General features: G+C 37.0%; 1 protein-coding gene across 2 annotated transcripts in view; it reads right to left on the bottom strand.

Annotated features, from left to right (window-relative positions):
- LOC139145391 (F-box/WD repeat-containing protein 8-like) overlaps nucleotides 1-20,889 on the bottom strand; it is a 115,900-nt gene that overhangs the window by 87,007 nt on the left and 8,004 nt on the right. For both annotated transcript variants that reach the window (XM_070716530.1, XM_070716529.1), the window contains exons 2-5: nucleotides 14,449-14,553; nucleotides 12,546-12,710; nucleotides 4,841-4,929; nucleotides 3,297-3,454 (exon numbers count right to left, since the gene is read on the bottom strand). In XM_070716530.1, the coding sequence (XP_070572631.1) occupies nucleotides 3,297-3,454; nucleotides 4,841-4,929; nucleotides 12,546-12,710; nucleotides 14,449-14,553 (517 nt within the window). The remainder of the gene's footprint in view (nucleotides 1-3,296; nucleotides 3,455-4,840; nucleotides 4,930-12,545; nucleotides 12,711-14,448; nucleotides 14,554-20,889) is intronic.

Below are 20,889 nucleotides of genomic sequence, written 5' to 3'. Positions count from 1 at the left end.
AGATAATGTTAAATTTAGGTTGCCTTTACTTGAAAGTAGAAGCACCTGCTGGTCATGAGTAAACTCTGAATAAAACACTGATGGATGACAAAAAAGGATTTTACACAATTTTTACATTTCTAGCTGACCTCCATAATTTCTTTTTTACAAGTAACATGTTAATATAAAAACAAATCCCATCTCTACTCTAACCCGGGCTGAATTTACATACTGTGTGACAAGTTGATACATTCAGTGAGTCTAAAGTTTCTGTATGGGACAGCATACTTATAGTATTATATATACAGTTGACATTTGATCTCTGCAATACTTCTTAATGTACATTATACAACATACCTTCGCATACAGGTAATGTGAGCTTAGTTGTGTAGGGCTGTTCACAATTGGTGTCACTGTTCTCTCATATAAATATTTAAATATTTGTCTGAAACTAGACATGCAAGAATGACAAAAATGCCACTGAGTAGGCAACAGTGCTAGTGTATCAATGAATACTTAAAAAGACATACACAGCTAAGACTACAAGCTGTAACAACAACCACACATGCAACAGTAACAAAATTTCAAGCATTTCGAGCAGCACTGTTGGATGTTGCAAGTATGTAGCTATATTCAGTAACAAACCTGTAACTGTGAACCCCTATTGACACATCAATATCCATCACCCTCCCCCAAAAAATCGAATGGCTCTTCCCTTACAACACTCTTTCTCCATCAGCTCCTGTCTTGATCCGTGTGATCCCTGAAGTCTGACTCCCAGTTTCTTCCCTACCGAGTGACTACACTGCGAAGCAAATCCATTCATAATCTATCTGGGTGGTCCCCTGGACCGATATCAAATTAAATTTGTTGATCCCTCTTTAATTTTCAGTCATCACTGCTGTACTTATCTTTCAGTATTACAGTACGATGTCTACTACACAGAGAAAAAAAATCAGTAATTCAAGACCTCTTACTGAAGTGGATACGCCAACTCTACTCATTCCTCTCCCCTATCTTACCATCCCTAAGACAACAATTTTCCTCACATGGAAGTACCGAGTACAGCTTTGCTAATGACAACAAGAAAATCATACAAAAAATTTGGTGTTGACAGGAAAAAATATCAATACATAATAAGTTTCATTGCCCATTTTTTCAACAGAAAATTGAAATCTAAACTTGACATCTGGTTCCTGAATGTGTCACAATTATGCTCATATTTCATTTGGACCACCATGTTTTGAAACTTTTGACGTCCACCCACGACGTACGCACAAAAGACACACCCTCGTCATTAATTATTTTTAGGTTCCAAGACATGGGTTGTTAGGCACTTACAAACATGTACTATTTAATAATGTACTGTATTCATAAGTGCTTTTGTTACAATACGGCTTATGAGATGGTTAACAATTATCACTTCACCCGAGTTACGTAGAATTTGCGCCTCGGGGACAGATATTCAGACACTCAAAATTTTACAATACTTTTATGGCCTAGCACTTAATGGGGTTCATTTTGAAGCTCAAGGAGTAAATAAAGTTTTCACCGCTTATCTTTGTGAAAATAAAAAAAATGTTTTTCCCATGGAGTTAAAAACAGGGATAAGCGGCCATTTTGAATTCTAAATATCAGTAAATCTAAGGTTATTGTTTCTTTGGTAAAAAAGGTGCATAGTGGTCACCAGTTTTTATTCGTGTTTTTGAAAGGGAATGGTTAAATTAACAGTAACTTTGAGCAAAAGTTTAACTCTTTCAATTTTGATGTGTGTACTACCTTAACAGAAGGAAATCATACGAGAAGGCAAAAATATAACAGTAGCTCTGAATCCCTTTACGATTATTCTCCACAGCCTTTCATTGCATAAAACTGACCATGATTACAACACAGATAAGGTGGTTGGTATGTATGCCTGTACAAATAATTGTGCATTACATGATTGTATACTTAGTATATTCATATGTACATCCGTGTTTTAACAGACAGATCTACATATACACCTGCCTTTGTACCTACCCACCTACTGTGCCTGCCTACCTACCTACCTACCTATCTACGTACATGTACCTATCTACCTACATACATTTGTACATCCATTCATACATACATACATATAATGACACATACTGAAACACAGAAACACTCCTACAAACATGCACTGTGTATACATATACGTACATATCTAGATCTACAATATGAAAACATAAGTATAGATATTATTACATTCTATATACTTATATACACATTCACAAACAGTCACAAACATGTACATTCACAAACATGTACATGTATGCATGTGGATGTATGCATATATGCACTAGTGCATGCATGCATACATGTACAAATACAAACACCCACACACATATGAAGATTAGAAAGACTGACAGCTGCCTGTATCTTGCAAAACAGCAAAACAGAGACTTGTGGCCCGTAGAAGCTCACAAAGCCCAGTAGCGAGAGGAAACCTCACTGATTTCTCTCACTGACTTCCCTACCAGGAACTTGAACAATTGCCAACTTAGTCTGATGGCCTTACTCCACTTTGCACGACAAGGGCAAATCCCAGGTCGTGTTTTGATCACCAGCAAAGCACACAATGCAACACCTGAAAGTCCTTGCTTGGTGTGTACACGATACATCTCCAAAAACTTTCAAACAAAAAAAAGGTCTCCCGTGATATAGAATTAATGGTGGATCTCAGAGAACTGGACCTTGGTACATTGCCGGGGAGTTTAATTGAGGACAAAGTACAACAGCTTATCAGCTGCATTAACTGTGGAGATAAGATTAGCACTCTTGTTTTTGATTGATAGCAGTCTCAATCACAAACACACTGGGGCAATAATATTTGCTGAGCAATTTGCACGGGGAGATATGGGACTAGATATTTTTGGTACGAGGTCACCTAGTGCCGTGCAGTTTCAGACATGGCCAAGAAATAAAAACAAATAAATAACAAGTCAGTTAGGGATTCCCCCATTGTGTCTACTTAGCACTTCTATTTATAGCAGTCGGGGTCTGGGTTGTTTTGATTCTGAGATGAAGCCCCCACCTGGATGCCGGGCGCACAATCCACATGCATATTAACAAAGAAAGCAAGTCTAGACATGCTGGCACTTTGATGCAACTGTCGCTTGCAATGACATCACCATTAAAATTCGACATCCTGAGTCACGTACGTTAACATCTTTAAAAATAACAGCCAACGTGAAATCCCACCAAAGGCAATCAAACAAAACTGTCCGATGTTCTAAGTAAACAAGTCATCCTGGGTCTGATGGTGGGTACTGATGAAAACAAAAAAAGCCGCTTACCATTGTCGTATGTTGCCATGGCAATAGAGCTGTTCAAAGCCACATGATCAACAGATGGTCTATTCTTGTGATCCAGACCGATTGACTCATGGGATGTCAGCAGTACTTCACTATCATTGCTATTAATGTCCCACAGTTTCACACTGCCACCTGAGTAACTGGGATAAAAAAAACAACACTGATGTTACGCATTTATGAGGAAACATGTATTGACAGTGTGATTCATAACCTTGCGAACTCTAAATCTTTTAAAAGCCAGTCTGTAATTTTGTTTAAACGCATATGTAGTTACCTTAATATTTATGGCATAATTATATCACCCATCGATATGATATACTGTATACTGTGATGAAATATTTCATAAAGTCCACCATGAATATGTTGTGATTGACAGATACTTGATATTATATATATATATATATATATATATATATATATATATATATATATATATATATATATATATATATATATATATATATATATATATATATATATATATATATAATTAGTAACAATTATTATCACTACCGTATTATGAATACAAATCATTATAGTCATGTATACTTTTGAATGTTTAGATATTTAGTGATTCTCTTTATCACTGTCTCTCTGTCTCTCTGTCTCTGTCTGTCTCTCTGTCTTTGTCTGTCTCTCCATCTCTCTCAGAGATGATTATCATAAATACATACATCTATGACTACACCATACATCATTACCTTCATTTATTAAATTTTCATATTTTAGATTTTAGTGTTTTGCCTGTTACCAACTTATCCAGACTTGACTCTAAAAATATGAGATACCATGACATGCCACATTTGCACACAAATTTCATTGACATACATGCATGCACCCTACGGGTGTTTTGACACATAGAGCGACTTGTGAATAAAACAGTCGGCTTTACTCAAAATATTTTGCAAACAGTCCTTGCGCTGTAGCTTTCATTTCAATACTGTGGCAGATTTCTCAATCTGTTTAATGTACTGAAACTTGAGAACGTTGCCAGTCACAGTTCTGCTTTGTGACGCACATAATTTTGTCACAATTGGTGCAAGTTTTGAGAGATTTCGCAGATCACCGAGTTGATCATGACATTGTTATTCGGCTCACGTGACACGTACTGCTTCTGTGAAGCGTGTACCCAAGAAGAGTGCCCTGACCTTCAATGTCAAGAAAATAGGTCAAGCCATTAACCAGGGTCCGTCACTCAGTCAGGCACTTGCATTACCAAAAGAGAGCGAGAGTACGGTTTCAATAATTTCTTCTCATTACGCCTTTCAATGCAACTCGTCATCTGTAATTCGATCTTTATCATTGCGCATCACGGCAAATTACTGCCTGAATTTCAAACACAATGGGTGCAAATAGCCGCCGCATGACTGTTTAAATCTAGATCATAATTTCTAAATATACATGATATGTATTTGGCTCACTCTCTGGCTGAGTGCGCACAATTCCAGCACAAAGATCACAATGTCCTCTGGCTGATATTGATGGCTCTGTCTGCATCACAGCTATATTAATATTCATATCCTTACCCAGAGATGATCCTGTCGCAGTGGGACTGAACTGCGCTTAGAATTCCTCCTCTGACATATTCCAAGGTCAATACCCCGCCGATACGCCCCTGAAACAGACCACACAGATCGATTCATCATTCTGCCCAGATTCTGCATTATTCATATTGCGGAGGAAAATTTCCATTTCGAAACACCATGTGGGCAAAGAGCTGATTATTGCACGTCTATATGACGATGAGAAATGTAAAAGATCCAGAAGTAATTTGACTGAAACTGTATAACTGTGATTTGCGCAGATGAGCGATTGGGCCTCATAGTTTTCAATATCACCATGATTTGAAGCTGTCAAATGATACCCTTTTGCCCCCATTTTGCAATGCAGAGGTCCAATTTTGCCATGGTGAACAATGGATGGTGCCAAAATTTGATGGCAGCTTGGTTAACCTCTACAGAGCAATCACTTGACTAGGTAACTGTCGTATATGATAAGGTTGGATCTGTGTATCAAAATAGAGGTAGATATGCCATTGGAATATATTGACGTCAGTATCATTTGTCACGATTGAAAAAGTAAAGCGCTGCTAAGAATTTAATAACTTCTTCACTCTGACAGGGTAGCTGTAGTTTTTTTCTCATTCTTTTCAGCATGACTGAGCAGCTACCGCCTTGCCCAATTTTACCAGAGTTTATGAACCACCGTTTCATCCATTACAGTAGACGGCAGAATACCAGCATGACGCAATCTGTCTCCAGCTGTGTATCCCAAGTGGACTCATACAGGTGTCGAAATGAGACATATGGACCCCTTCCTGTGGAAATGCTCGCAGGTGAACGACCTTAATCCCATAGTAATATGCAAAGCTGAACACATCCATGCTATCCGCATGTACAGTGTCCTCTGACATACTTCTCTCCCTGTACGTGCAGGAACCGTAGTACACCTGGACGAGGCTACGTGCACTTACAAACACAGAAACTGACACAGATAAGATCAAATTTGTTTGGTTTCCACGTAAATACATAAAGCTAATTGCCTAAAGAAGCGTGTACAATATTGAAAGCAATTTATCACTCACTTGTGACTGTGCTTGCTGACAAAGTCTTAATCATCCAAGAAAATTACCAGTCATTTCGAAATTCAATATTGACAAAGTTCAGGAATTTTGCAATACGCACAGTGAACTCTTTAATAGACACTTAATTTTTTCTTTAACGTATCTACCAATATTTAAATTTTCCCATTATAGATCTACATTTTTCTCTATTACGAACGGACAACTGATCAAACCTCAAAATTACTTTAATGAAAAAAATTAATCTAGTAATTGGCTTGTTGCAATGAAGCCAACCTTGTGTGTTATTTCACCATTTGAAAACAATGGATAAAGTGACCATGAATTTTCAACAACCCCAGACAAAAGATACTGATTGCTGGTACGTGCTGGTAATCTATAAACACTTACGCATCCCCTGCACGTCACAATGACCAAGCCGTATCGAATTGATCAGTTCGTGCAGAGAGTCAACCACCTCATCAAAAGGTGGGGACGATTATATTAACACTGTTTTCTCTAAATTTATGATGTTCTAAATATAATACTCAATTTGTCAATGCAGGCAAGACCATATGGCACTGCATCATTGTAAATTACAGTATGTTATGATCACTTTATAATATAATGAACATCTTTTTGGATGGTATCATAAGTATCTGTCTACATTTAAAATGCCCTACCATGTTGTTGAATGCGTGAACTCAACGTGTGCCAGACTCCAATTGTATTTGACTATCAAGGAAAATTTAGTGGGTTTTAGCATGTCTGATTTAGATTATTATTATGAATTGCGGATCATAAAATTCGTGTGTAGATTGCATAAACTGCCTCAGGTGAGCTAGAAAAGTCTAAAGTCCCTCATGCTTTAACTTTTGATTTTAATAGATGTTATTACAGTATATGGTTAGCATTTGCAGTATGCATTTTGCAAGACTCAGTATAGGATGATAGGTAAGTTTCCTTTGGCTGTATCTCAATTCACAGTGGATTTTCCTATAGCCGAGTGTTGAAGGCATTGAGCACTCACCACAATACACTACTAATACTGAGTGCACAGCTACGCAATTGAAATATTAAGTCTGTCCAAAGTTCAGGGACTGATGATGACTTTGCGAAAACGTGCGCATTCGTGCTCAGTATTTGGTCTGCGTTGTTGACACAGAGTCTAGCTGTTGCATCATTGCTATTGTTAAGGTTATCGGTACACGCAGATGCCCTTCAGAACCACTATCACCTCTTGTATGAAAGACAATGATTCAAATTTAACATGACAAGAAAAACAAAAGAAAAATATTTGGCCGGATATATAGAAGTAGGGCAACTTTGTTTTGGTCAAATTTGTTTTGACAGCTTATCTGCAATTCACGGGCGGTGGCGCAGCTAGATTGGCATCCTGTATTTGCAATGCCCACGTATTCTAAATGACGAAGGGTTTTCTGGTTACCTGTTTGCTTTGAAAAATTATCACACTTCTCTTGCCCTATCTTAAGCAGGTGTCAGAACTGCCCCCTGAAGTGATTATTCGAGTGTTTTCTTATCTGAAGACAAGTTTTATCTACACAGTCCAACTTTCATTATTAAGACAGACAAAACCTACCCAAACAATACCGCATTCATAACCATCATAATGACAATGAAACTCAAGAAAAGCTTCACGATAACAGAGTACATCTTTGGTTGAGATTTAGCCGGTATTCAGCGTGTGGGGACAAAAGCTTGCTGGGGTAAAGACATCAAAAATTGATGAATTTGAGGAAGAAGCTGAAGCTGACTGGGAACAAAACTGGCTCCTACGTCAAAGACTATAAATACCTGTGTAAAATATCAGTAAAATCAGGAACAGAAAATATACTACCTACGGATGCAAAACGTTGACATTTTTTATGTCAATCATCATAATTATCTTGAAGTGTGACCATATATCAGGAGAAATTGTTAACAAAGACATAAATCAACGACAAAATACTCAAAACACACTCAAAAATCTTATGAGTGTAAAGGCACACAACAATAAATACTTTTTTGTGATTAAACTAAAAGACATTTCTGCAAAAGTAGTTAACTCTAAGTTGACCCTAATTTATTCACTGAAATTTTACAATGCCACTGGGATAGTCGGCCTTGACAGTTGAAGAAAAATTTTGACAGAGGAGCAATATGAATTTTTAAAAGCAGTTGATCTTGCTAATACACAGGAGACAAAGGCTTGAAATTTCCCTCGAGGGTGTACTTTTGAAGTGTAACGTCGTGATTCCGTCTGGAGGCAAGATTAATTGAAAATACTTGACCGGGTCAGATTTTTTCTAAAACACTCGGAATAGCATGTTTCTATTAGGTCAATAGCACAAGGCAGGCTGAGCAAATGCAATTTCGATGCAACGATGGCACAATGGACCCATATTCAGACTGCACAAAGTCAACAACATACGTCTTGCCAACCGAAGTTACACAACGTCATCCTCGCCAGGAGGAAACATGTGATTTTCTTTATCACTTAAAACCAATATAGTAATTAATTTCTAATTATTCATGACCAAGTAGTTAAACTTGATCGAAACCCGTAATGAAACCTGTTTTGGCATGCATTCATATGTGAGCTTTAAAATCTGTAATACTCGATAAACTTAATGACAGTTTGTATTCAATAATCAAGTGTCTGTTCATGATACAGATATCCTATTAAGCAAACAGAGGTATTTCAAAATCATTATTAATGAGACTCAGTTTCATAGCAGTGAGACAATTGTTCACTGCTGTCAAAAGACAATACTGTTCTTTATCGACTAACATCTGCAGCGAATCTTTACTTTTGGAATCCGACATAATTTACGGCACACACTGGACAGGAACGCAAAACAAAAGTCAACATTGATTTAGTCATAGATATTAACATCTCTACTTGCAAAGGGAACAATAATCCAATAAAGGTTCTACAGCACACATGTATATAACAATGAGAAATGGGACGGATCTGAACAGCTGAACAGTGTAGATGGTAATTCTGTCACTAGATCTGGCACTGGTCCTTTGACTATTCCTATGGCCAATGACGTCTCTGTTGTAATTGTTGTTGTAGCAGTAGTAGTAGTAATAATAGTAGTAGTAATAATAATAATAATAATAATAATAATAATAATAATAATAATGCATTGTTGTTATTATTATTATTATCATAATAATTGTTGTTGATTGTGTGTTGTTATATTTTTATCATTAATGTTATTATCATCATCATTATCATCAAAATTATTGTCAGAAGCAGCACTGTTGCTGTTGTTTATCTTATAATTTCAATTATCATCATTAGAGCTGAAAGCTTTCACTAATATAGGACATGTTTTTTTTAGCTGACAACTATTGTGGCGCTAAAGAGAAATTCCAAGACGTAAAACATGTTGAGATGTGGTATACGTATTTCAGTGATTCCCAACGGTTTTAGAAATTTTTAGGCTTGAAAGGTTGTTTGGATATTCAAACATTTAACACATCAGAATGTATATTTGAGACTTGTGTGGATAGTTAACATTGATGGCACTAGACAATAACCGCACTGATATGCTGTGTCATATATTCTAATCAGCATTCAAAGTTTTTTTCTTTTGCAATACATTGCCATATCATCGTGATTTCCGATGTTTTCAAAATTTCATAATTGCAAATGTTTATTTAAATGTCTCTTGACAAATACCAAACATTATTGCATATTATGTAAATCTGCCATCTAAAAACAATGGGAAATTTTGCGTGTACAACAAACGCTGTATGAAAAGCTGTTTTGTAACTTTGACCGTTTTAACGACTCTGAGCACAGTGCATTTTGTGGGTAGCACAGCGCTTTTAACTTTCAACAGTTTCAATGGAGCCATTGGACAGTTGCCAGGTTTTAGCCACATGCTCTCTTTGAACATTGTCAACCTTGCTCAATAGTGGTGTTTGCGATTGTAAGAGAAATTGTCATGACCTTGTGAGGGACTAGCCATGAGATAGATGATAAGACATCCCAAGCATGACTGTAAGATGTATAATAATGATGCTGTTATTGTGAAAGTATCACAAATTACGCACTCTAACATAGCCATGGCAAAGTGTCCTCTGCTCTGCATTGATCAAACAGTGTGCCAATGTCCTTCTGCATGCTTTGTGGTATTTTCATTATCATTTCAGGGTACCAAGATTTTTAGCCATTGATACTTTAACCCTTTCACCCCCAGTTCCCTGTGTACAGGTCCAACTTTACCATAGAAAACAATGGATTTGGGACAAACCAAGGTGGTGAAAGGGTTAAGGTAGAACGCGCCTCGGGGACAGATATTCAGACTCTCCAATATCTACAATTCTTTTCTGATCTACCACTTGTGGGGGTTCATTTTAAAGCTTCTCGGAGAAAGAAAAACTTTCACTGGCTTAGTTTTTTGAAAATCAGGAATTTTATTTTACTCTATAGAGTTATCTCAGGGATGACAGTCATTTTGAATTTCAAATATACCGGTAGCAAAACGTTGAGTAATTTGTATCACTAGTTACAAACTTTGCCTGTTTTTTTTTTGTTTTTTGTTTTTTTATTTGGTAAGAGAATGGTTGAAAGTTTCATTTAGGAAAATCTGAGCAAATGTTTAAGTCTTTCACTTTCTAGGTGTTCTAGGCTATTCATGGTGATTGGAAAAATATCCAATACTACAAATCACCTCAAAATACTTCAATATGTACGGTATTTCATGAGGCCATGGTTCAATTCACTTTAAAACATCACTGTTCCTGCGATAAAAAGCGCATGTGAGGGAAAGAATGGTTGGTTAATCAGTTACATCAATGAGGAAACATAACTCTGTATCCAAAGAGAAATTAATCCCAGTAAATGTACAGAGTGGGTGGCTATCCTCTTGACGCTGATGTCATCTTTAATATTAATGTGTGCTTTATGAGACTTGCTCTAAATATGTGTACAAATCTTTTTGTCATCACATGATGAGAAAAGAACAAAATTCACAATGTGTCTTTGCAAAGAATATTGATAAAAAAAAATTTCATAAATTTGCTGCAGAGTAAAATAAATGAGGGAAAAGGGTATTTTTCACATTCATTTCACAACGCCAGCAAATATACCATTACTGTTACATCCCTACAGTCACATTATGGGAGAATGTGTCTTTAGGGATGGATATTCGCACTCACTTTTATATTAAATTTTGTTGGGGCTCATTTTGGAGCTCATGAAGTAAAAGAAGTTTTCAGCGGCTTATTTTTGCGAAAATCGAAAATTTTATTTTCCCCCATGGAGTAATAACACTGGGATGGCGGCCTTTTTTAATTTCAAGTGTTAAGAAATAGTGGGTATGTGGTAGTTTGTTTCTCTTGTATAAAAGTTTACACAGTGACCCTTGAATTTTATTTTGGGTTAATGGTGTAAGGAAAGTTAGGGCGAAAGTTCAAGTCTTTCAATTTCAAGACACAAACTGCCTTGAAACAGGGTACTTTGAATTACAGAGAGATCCAGAACATATGCTAAAACTGCTGGCTTGTGGTTTCCCACCCATTTCTATGAAACTTTAACATGATATGTAAACGCTTTATCTTAGGAATCTGTGCCGACAAGTGAGCAAACAATTCAAGAATTTTTTTTTTCCAAATTCTAAATCCATGTGAGGAATTTCTAGGCAGCAAAATTACACAGGGCATGTGACATTCACTGATATTTATCCACACCTGTGAGATGCAAGACTACATTTACCTAGATTCAGTATCAAGGCACCTGCAATTTGTGACACTTTCAACTCAGTAGCTTCATGTATTTTGTAACTTTGATAAGATCCAGGTATCGGTGAGATACAATGTTCATGAAAGTTTAATAACAAATTATCAACAGTTTGTTTTTTTAATCAGACAGTAATTGATTGGGCTGTGCGCTCAAGAAGACAGAAATAAGTAAATTGTCTACTCTATATGGTAGCTGAATACAGACCTATATCTACTGTCAAGGTTACAGGTACCACAGACAGAGACAAAGAAAAACACACGCACTCACATCTCATGCTGAATTCCCCAAGAAATTATGGTGTCAGAAAACATACCGCCAAATAAAATACTAAGTGTTTTTGAAATCACAGATACAGATAAAAATCTGTTTGCCAACTTTTAGAGCAGTTTTACCAGCCACACAGAACACAGTGGGAACATCCTGAACAGTGCTTTCTTTGCCGTGGTATACCTCTATTGTCAACGGAGAGCAGGAAGAGGTGGAGAGGGAGGGGGAAAGGAGAGGAGGGAGAGAGAGGGAAGTAAAGAGGGCAGGTGACAATGTTTAGTGAGAATAGAAATCAGCAGAATGAATGAGAGGCAGTTTACAGCCTGTCATTCTCATTTCCCCATATTGGGTTCCAGCAATATCATTGTTATACAGTAACAAGTAGCAAATGTTGCATCAAGAAAGAGGTTTGAAGGCACGGTACACTTGCTTTGGAACTGTATAATCTGATACGGGCTGATTCTACCTTGCATCACAGATGAAATATACTATCAACAGCATCAAAACAGGCAAACTTCAACATTACCCAAGGCAGTATCTACTGTACAATGTTCACTTTGCAATCATCATGGTGACCTTTCGAACTCTGACCTCCTAGTGACCTACACAGATCCCAAACACGATGATATAAGACAAGCAATCACACCTTCCAATTCGCCCGTAATGTTTGGTCCTCACTAAGGCAATCTTGAACTATTTTCTTCCAATTTCTTGTTTCGCTGGGATGCATATCAGCGTGGTATCCAAGACCATGACAAATTCTACACCACAGAATATCGTCATCAGCTAAGCTTCTCCAACTACTGCTGACCTGAAAAGAAAATCACAAATGATACTCAAGTTATAACAATGTTGCTACATGGCCAGTGAAAAAGAATGTTATCATACCGCTACGCTCAAGAACAAAAGATTGCTATGTGCGCCAAAAAGGCATACAGACAGTGCATTGTGTAACATTGGAAGTTTCCAGGCACTCCCAGTATATAGCATTTTATTTATGAAGCCTCTGCACATTAACTTTTTGGAGGTTTCAAGGTATGCATTCGATGAATGCTAGAATTTGCGTCTCGTACTCTATATGTGTAGGAGAACAGGCTGTCAGAAGTATGCCGAGAATATTACTCCACTCTCGCGCCATAAATCAGAAGAGAAACTGCCAACATTGCACAAAAGCAGTCACTACTTGCCCATTTGACGTCCCAGTCATGAAAGTAAGATGTATAGTAATGAGGTCATTATGAAGATACCACAAAGGATGCACCAGGACTTTAACACTGTGATTCATCCACTGCTTTGAGTTGAGCAATATGCTGCACTGATGTCCTCATGCATCGTTTGTGGTATTTTTGAACAACCTTGTATCAGTCACATGAATAAACGATGGCAAATACGAGTATTCTGTGATGACGTACTCCACAGACAGGCTGTCTATAACAACTATTCTTAGTATAATGTATCTTTCTACAAATTTGGGAAATATAACATTCGTCATTCTTCCGTAGTATGAACTCTCATGAAGTGCTTCATATCCATAAGGATTCGATGACAAATAATTGTTATATTGTAAATTATATCATACCAGTATATTGATGGTGCAGATACAGTGATCTGATTGGCCGAGACACAAAAAGAACCATGGTACATGTATATTGGCGGTATACCACCCCTGGTATACGTGCGAGCTCTCAGCTTGTGAACAAAAATCCGTTTTTGACGTTCCACACCAGAATTTCAATATACTGTTATGATATAATAGCAATAAATCACACCCAGCGACAGTATACCACTCGGTTTTGACCAGTTCACTTCATATATGCACTCACTATCGCTCCTGCATATATGTCATGTACTGGTCAAAATCTTGTGGTATACCATCACTGGGTGTGCTTTATTGCTTAATGTCTGTTACCTGGTCTGACTGATTTCATTTATGCCATACCTGTAATTAGGACGCATGATACCATATGTAATGAAATCAACCAGATCATAGGTCACTGTACAGTACACCTAATATGCATGTACAAAAATTGTATTCACACATACTGGCATGCAAGTGTATATGAGAGATGTGTACACAAAAATGTACATTCACAGGTGTTAGTACTGTACAGTACACCTAGTATGCATGTACAAAAATTGTACACACACACACTGGCATGTAAGTGTATACAAGAGATGTGTATACACAAAAAATGTACATTCACAGGTGTTTGTTAATACCTATACATGTATAAAGGTCATAAGAGGGCTAAATCCACATATACACAGCAGGAAATACACACACAAAATATTGCTCTCGTTTGCAGAAGGCGTTTTAAAATACAACTGATTAACTTGTAAATATCAAACTAATTGGGAATCTTTTGTGATAATGAAACTGATAGCCATGGATAAGGCGTATTTAAAATGTCCTGTCACAGACACCCATCAACATCCCACAGAAAACTAACCACATGGCAGTCTGCTCTCTTCAATGTCAATATTGACTCTGTCAGTGCTTCAGTTAGCCTTGATATCAAGTGACAAGATCATTGATGAGTAATCCATACCTGGGCACAACTCAGCAGGTCTTGCATGTTGAGGTTTTCAAATATCTTCATGGCAAGTTCCCGCGGTAATTCAATGTCAAAGAAGGGAATCTCGTTGATCTCATCCTGTGTATTGTGGGGGGAAAATAAGAAAGATTTCATGCAACTGAGTTTCATTCAATCCATCTGATTTACATACAGCACCATTTTCTCAGACTTTTGATATATCTTTCTGTACTTTAAGGCAGATACAGATATTCGGGCTCTTAAATTTCCACATATTTTTTCTGATCTACAACTTTTGGGGGCTCATTTTAAAGCTCTTGGAGCAAGAAAAACTTTCACCCTCTAAGTTTTTCAAAGATTCAATATCTAATTTTTCTCTATAGAGTTAACACAGGGATGCATGGCAGCCATTTTGAATTTCAAATATTGCAAAATAATGAGCAATTTTTTTCGCTAGTTCCAAATTTTGCACAGTAACCCCTGATTTTTATTGTTGATTTGGTAAGAGAATAGTCGAAAGTTTTATTTTAAAGTTCAAGTCTTTCACTTTCTAGGTGCATACTATCTTGACTTGTCTCAGTGTCTGTACAATGAAGTTTCTTGCTCTACTCCTGACATCATGTCCAAATGCTCCTCTTGTCAACATAGCTTTAATTACGATTATTAGTATTGTCCAATATTATTATTGATGAGAGAATTATAGTATTGGCTCAGAACTCATTTGTCAACAATAACACAATATATTGAACAAAATGTATCTTGTTGGCAAGGCAAATACTTCATATTTTGATAAGATGATTATTTTAATAATTTAATAAGAAAATATATTTGTTACATTCGGCTTTCCCCATCTCCAAAGCACTGCCACACTTATTTCATTAAAGTCGTCTGTTTTCCCCATATCATGGCAACATCAGAGAACCTTGAGCGACTATTTTGGTGTGAAATTCTTTGAAGTCATTTACATAAATATAGATTTTAACAAGTCCTGGTAGGCATGTAGCCACATCTGCTGAAGATGAACTAGAAACTGAAAAATTTTTTTACAAACTTAGGTAAATTATTACATATTATTTTGGCACTGGTGTTACACTTGCGACTTGTTTTCTTACATTTTGTTCATTTAAAAACTTCCCTTGTCAAAACACCACTCTACTATATACATGTAAATCTAAAAATTCAAATTTTCATGATTAAACGTCAACAAGTTATTCTGGTCCCATGTCATTTTCAGCAGACTGTGTACATGTACTTCCCCTAATATTGCATTTGTTGTTCATCATTGGCGATTGCACCACCACCAGTTTAACACAGAATCACAGGTAGGTGCTGCATGTACATAATTAGCCTGTGCTGTGCTACATGATGGATCTTCCAACAACCATGAGCCAATGGCACACGACTTTGGCAAGCATTCACTCAGAGATTTCTTAGCAAGGCGGTGAAATCATGGCCTGAGAGAGGACAAGGAGCCCTTGACATGTTTTTCCTGTGACACTGCATTTGAGATTTACACATGTATTGGGAAGTGAAAGTAAAATCTTGCATCTCCGGAATTGTAAACTCAGGAAGTCAAGTCTATGTTTTGCCACGTACAGGGACAGTAGCTGAAACTTTTGATAACAAGTTTTCCTCATACTGTTCCAGAACACCGAGAATTTCATCTTCTCCCGATAGCGCGTAACAAAAGACAAAGCGGTCCCTTTGCAAATACACACAATGTACTTGTTGACAGATGAATCTGGTCCACAGTGGAATTACATGCAAGTTGCCAACTACAACACTGGATGTGAACAGTATGTATGTAGGTAAGCTATCTTTACTGGTTGAATACCAGGTATTTTGACAATAGTACAAACAATATTTTACCAACACAACAAAAGTGATAGAAAATACAACAAATATTACACAGCTAATTGAGCTTTCAAGGAAACCTTGCTGCACATGGTGTTTCACAAGAGCTTATCAGAGCCAGCAGGCATGTAACTGCATATATCCATGTTCTAGGAAATCCCCAGCCAGGGCCAGATATTGTTAAGAACCATTTTTTCTTTCCGTCTTTGTGTCCTTAATATTGCTTGTTAATCCCGTATCAACTGTCACCACATGTACATCGTACTGTGCTTTTGGCAGTTGCATCAATACACATGTATTTGTATGGAGTGGATCCTTTCAGACATCAAGTCAGATGCACGTGGGCAGTACAGGTACTTGCAAAGATCAATAGCAATCTTTATGAAGCATTACGGTCAATAAATTACATGCCAGACAGTATGAATTAGATATGCACACAAACCGACAGAGCCAGCACCGTTTCCAAGACTTGTCAATGTCAATCAATGACAAGCATTGACAATAAACAGATTGGAAAGGCAGTAAGTGAGCGTACTAGAATTGATTTTCTGTCAAATCGCTTTGTCAGCAGAAGGTAATTCTAGGTTCAATGTCCACCTGTTGGAATTTGAAAAGGAAGGGACCTACTTGTAGGGTAAAAAGAGGAAAATGTTTGGAATCTGTTTATCGTCAATGCTTGTCATTGAGTGACATTGACGAGTCTTGAAAACGGTGCTGGCTCTGTCAGTTTGTGTGCATGTCTAATACCACATCACAATACGATGTGCTAAAGAAATATTTGGAATTCATAATGAAAAGGGGTTATAATGCATTTTATGTCTGTACAGCTTGTTGATTTCAACAAACGCACGACTGTGAATGTTTGTCTTTTTCAGTCTTCACTTCACGATTAATCTTTACATGTACCATACACTAATGCACAATACAGTGGAACTGAGGTGGCCTTTCATTTGAACACACAAGGTACTTCATAGTCTAAGTACTATCTGTTTGAACACTTGTTTTTGAGAATGCTCTATATTACATGGCAATTCAAAGCCCCAATTTGCTGTAACTTGTGTCGTTCAGCGTTTTTGTCCTGTCTTTTGAGAGTTTCCTCAGTTCTCCTCCCAATGCAACACCTGTCAACACAGCCTTTGTCTAATGTCCAGCAGTATTGTTGACAACTAAGTTCTGGTCCGGATCCAAATTCTTTGTAAATAACAAGTTGTAAACTGTGAATTACTTCTAGGCGACTCTGATACCATGTTTTTCAACCACACTTGAGAGAGACTAAAATAACAAAATATCTGTACTCTGTTTCATACAGCAAAGGCAATGAAAATGTCATAAAAAGTTACAGCCATGCCTTATAAAAAATGTTCAATAGACTTGTATACAATTCTACGGAATCGTGCTTTTCTATAGAATAGTTCTATTGAATCTTGTGTTTCAAAGGTTTTTGTATAGAATTCTAGCGAAAATGGAGCCAAAACTCTATAAACTTCTGTAAAGCTTCTATAGATATCTATAGCATATCTATAATCTACAGAACTCTATAGAATTCTATAGTCTTTTTCGTAAGGGAATGTCCCTATTAATGATCCATTTCAGCAATCGAAACACAGAAGCACTACTGTACATGAACTTATGGCTTACTACGTGGACAAAAGCTTCTGATGGTGTTGGTACTAAACATGTCAGTTTTCTGAACAGACAACAAGAGATATCGCCCACGATGACGGCAAAATTCAATTTATCGCAAATGTGCAGATCAAAACAAGAAGAGAATTTCCGGATATATTGTTGCCTGAAACAGTGCCTTTTCCTGTTTCCTTTCGTTTTTTGTCCCCAGTAAACAACATTTCTACAACAGTTTGGAAACACAGTTACCAGCAAACTGGCTTTACAATCTCGGTAAGATTGTCTTGTAACCATATAATATTAGAAAGGTAAACACAACAATGGAACCCAGAAAGAATTACCAGCTTACATGAATATCCCTAAGCTTGCAAGTCGCTTTGCATTTGTCATTAACGTTGCCATGTAAGCTTTCATTTGTGTCGTGCTCAGGCTTACAAAGTAGTTTACATGTAACTAGATCATCAGGTGTGGGTTTGGCGATCACACCACCATCAAACAAGGCAGATTTTGCTGAAGTTTATTCCTTCAATTTGCTCTTTTAAGATATTAACATACTCTCAGATTTGCGGCACGTCTGGTCTAAGCTTACTGTACAAACAGCGATACATTACATCTCTCCAAATAACTTGCAAAGACCTGTTTCTATTGGGCTGGCAATCACTTTCAATGTCCTACCTGTAAAAATTGTTGCATTTTATTTGTCACAGAAGAACCAAAACATTTCACACTGACATTTGTACACGTCTGAATGTGCACCCTGCTAAACACAATATCATCGTTTGTACTCCAAGTCCATGCTTTCCTAACAGAACCATCTATTAAATTACCTGCCATGATAATAACCTTGTAGTATTATATAATTTACACCTTAAAATATCCCATTAGAGGCTAAGTACATGTGATGGCAATGATCACTATCCATGCCCAGAACACTTCAAGGATAATGTTAAGACTAAAAGCTATTTGAAGACTCTTTTTCTGAATTACTGGCACCCAACAAACTTGATTTTAAATTGCCTGGAAGGTCATAAAAGGCCGTGTTTACTTTTCTGATAAAAGGGTCCTTATTAATGAGAATGTCGCAATCACTGGAACTGGCATAACTAGCTTGTGACAAGTTTTGATACTGAAGTTGTTACAAATAACTTAAAATGATGACAATGTCCATTCACATGGGGGGGGGGGGGGTTGGTCACAGTGTGTCAAATATTTGCGTTCACCAGGGCAAACACTAGATACATAGTCAGAAGCCACTTGCAGAAACAATATTGACTTGTCAAAAAAATATTGTGATACAATCCCCAAGGCATAGGCATGTTGTTTCAACTCAAACCACAGCACTTTCCGCTTATTAACACGAGCACTATTTAACAATATATCTGACAACACGGCCTGAAAATTGAAACTTTGCGAATGTAACATAAACTGTGCAAATATAATGGCTGATATTAATTGTCAGCTCTTTGTCCAACACTGTAAGAAAACCCATTAGATGATATCAAACAAACACAAACGTCTATTTACTGTTACCCTAGAGTATAGAGGTGGATCATCTTCTGTGTGAATACCTGCATGTTGTACATTTCAAACTTCTGGATACTTTTCGACATGAAGGTGAACGGGTAATGAAAGGGCGCCCTGATGTATTTGTAGACTGATACTCCAATTACTGTTGATGATTGATGACCAAGTTCATTTGATACACGATATTGCTCAACAGCGTTAATTGTTAAACAGCTCAACATCTGTTCTTGTACAATGACCTTCTGTGGTGACCTTTATAGCCGGGCTTAACCATTAAGATGGTATATCACCAAAGTTTTAAATTATTGTCACAAGCCACAGTTACCAAGCCTTTATTGGCTTCCAAGTCTTAGGCAAATCCTATCATTGGACATAGTTTCAAGAAAGTATTGCGTTACAGTACTTGGCTTTACAAGATGTGTATTACAGCATAATGAAAGTCACTTTGTTCATGTGGTGAGCTGGTTTTCCATCAGTTTGTAAAATTTTTGTCAGTGCGTCTTTTTTTGCCTTACTGATATCTTCTCCTATCATCCTACAAACTGCAAATGCTAAATGTAAATTTGTTAAGACTGCAGTCATATCAATTGAATAAATTTGAAGAAGATATTCAGTTCACAAAAATCAAATATTTGCACCGATACTACTGACCATAGTTCTCAGCTGTGTTTGGCCGCATCAAAGAAAGTTCATGTTTGGGTTCATGTAGGGGTCAACGACCTTTAGCCTTCATCCAAACAATAACAACAACAGTCAACAACAGACAGCTGCAGAGTGAATCTTTTCAGCTATCTTGTCAAATTTTAGGTTGTACAATATTATGGGAATTACTTAGATTTTACGGTAGAACGTTCCTCGGGGACAGATATTCGGACTCTCAAATTTTCACAATTCTTTTCTGATTTACCACTTGTGAGGGCTCATTTTAAAGGTCTTGGAGAAAGAAAAAAGTTTACACCATCTTAGCTTTTTGAAAATCAAATATTTAATTTTCCCCATAGAGTTAACACAGGGATGGCAGCCATTTTGAATTTCAAATATTGCAAAATATCGAGCAATTTGTTTCGCAAGTTCCAAACTTTGCACAGTGACCCCAATTTTTATTGTTGATTTGGTTAGAGTATGGTGGAAAGTTTCATTGAGGAAAGTTTGAGCAAAAGTTGAAGTCTTTCACTTTCGAGACACATACTACCTTTTAATAAGAAAAGTAACAGTTCAGTGCAAGCAAAAACACTCAACTACCACATTAGACCATAGCAATGCATACTAAGCTGTCACTGAATATAACCCAATTACCCAGAAACGAAACTGTACTACTGGAGCTGCCAGCTATGCTGTCAATATTGTTTTGTTTGTTCAATACTAGGCTTTCCCAATGCGCGTAACCAGATCTTGTCAGTGAAACTTTGTATCAATCTGTTTGCTTTAAACGAAGGTGAAATAATCTTCCACATC

The sequence above is a fragment of the Ptychodera flava genome, chromosome 12, assembly GCF_041260155.1.
Source record: "Ptychodera flava strain L36383 chromosome 12, AS_Pfla_20210202, whole genome shotgun sequence".
NCBI lineage: Eukaryota > Metazoa > Hemichordata > Enteropneusta > Ptychoderidae > Ptychodera > Ptychodera flava.
Note: the sequence above shows the minus strand (reverse complement) of the source record. Positions and strands in the feature narration are given on the sequence as shown.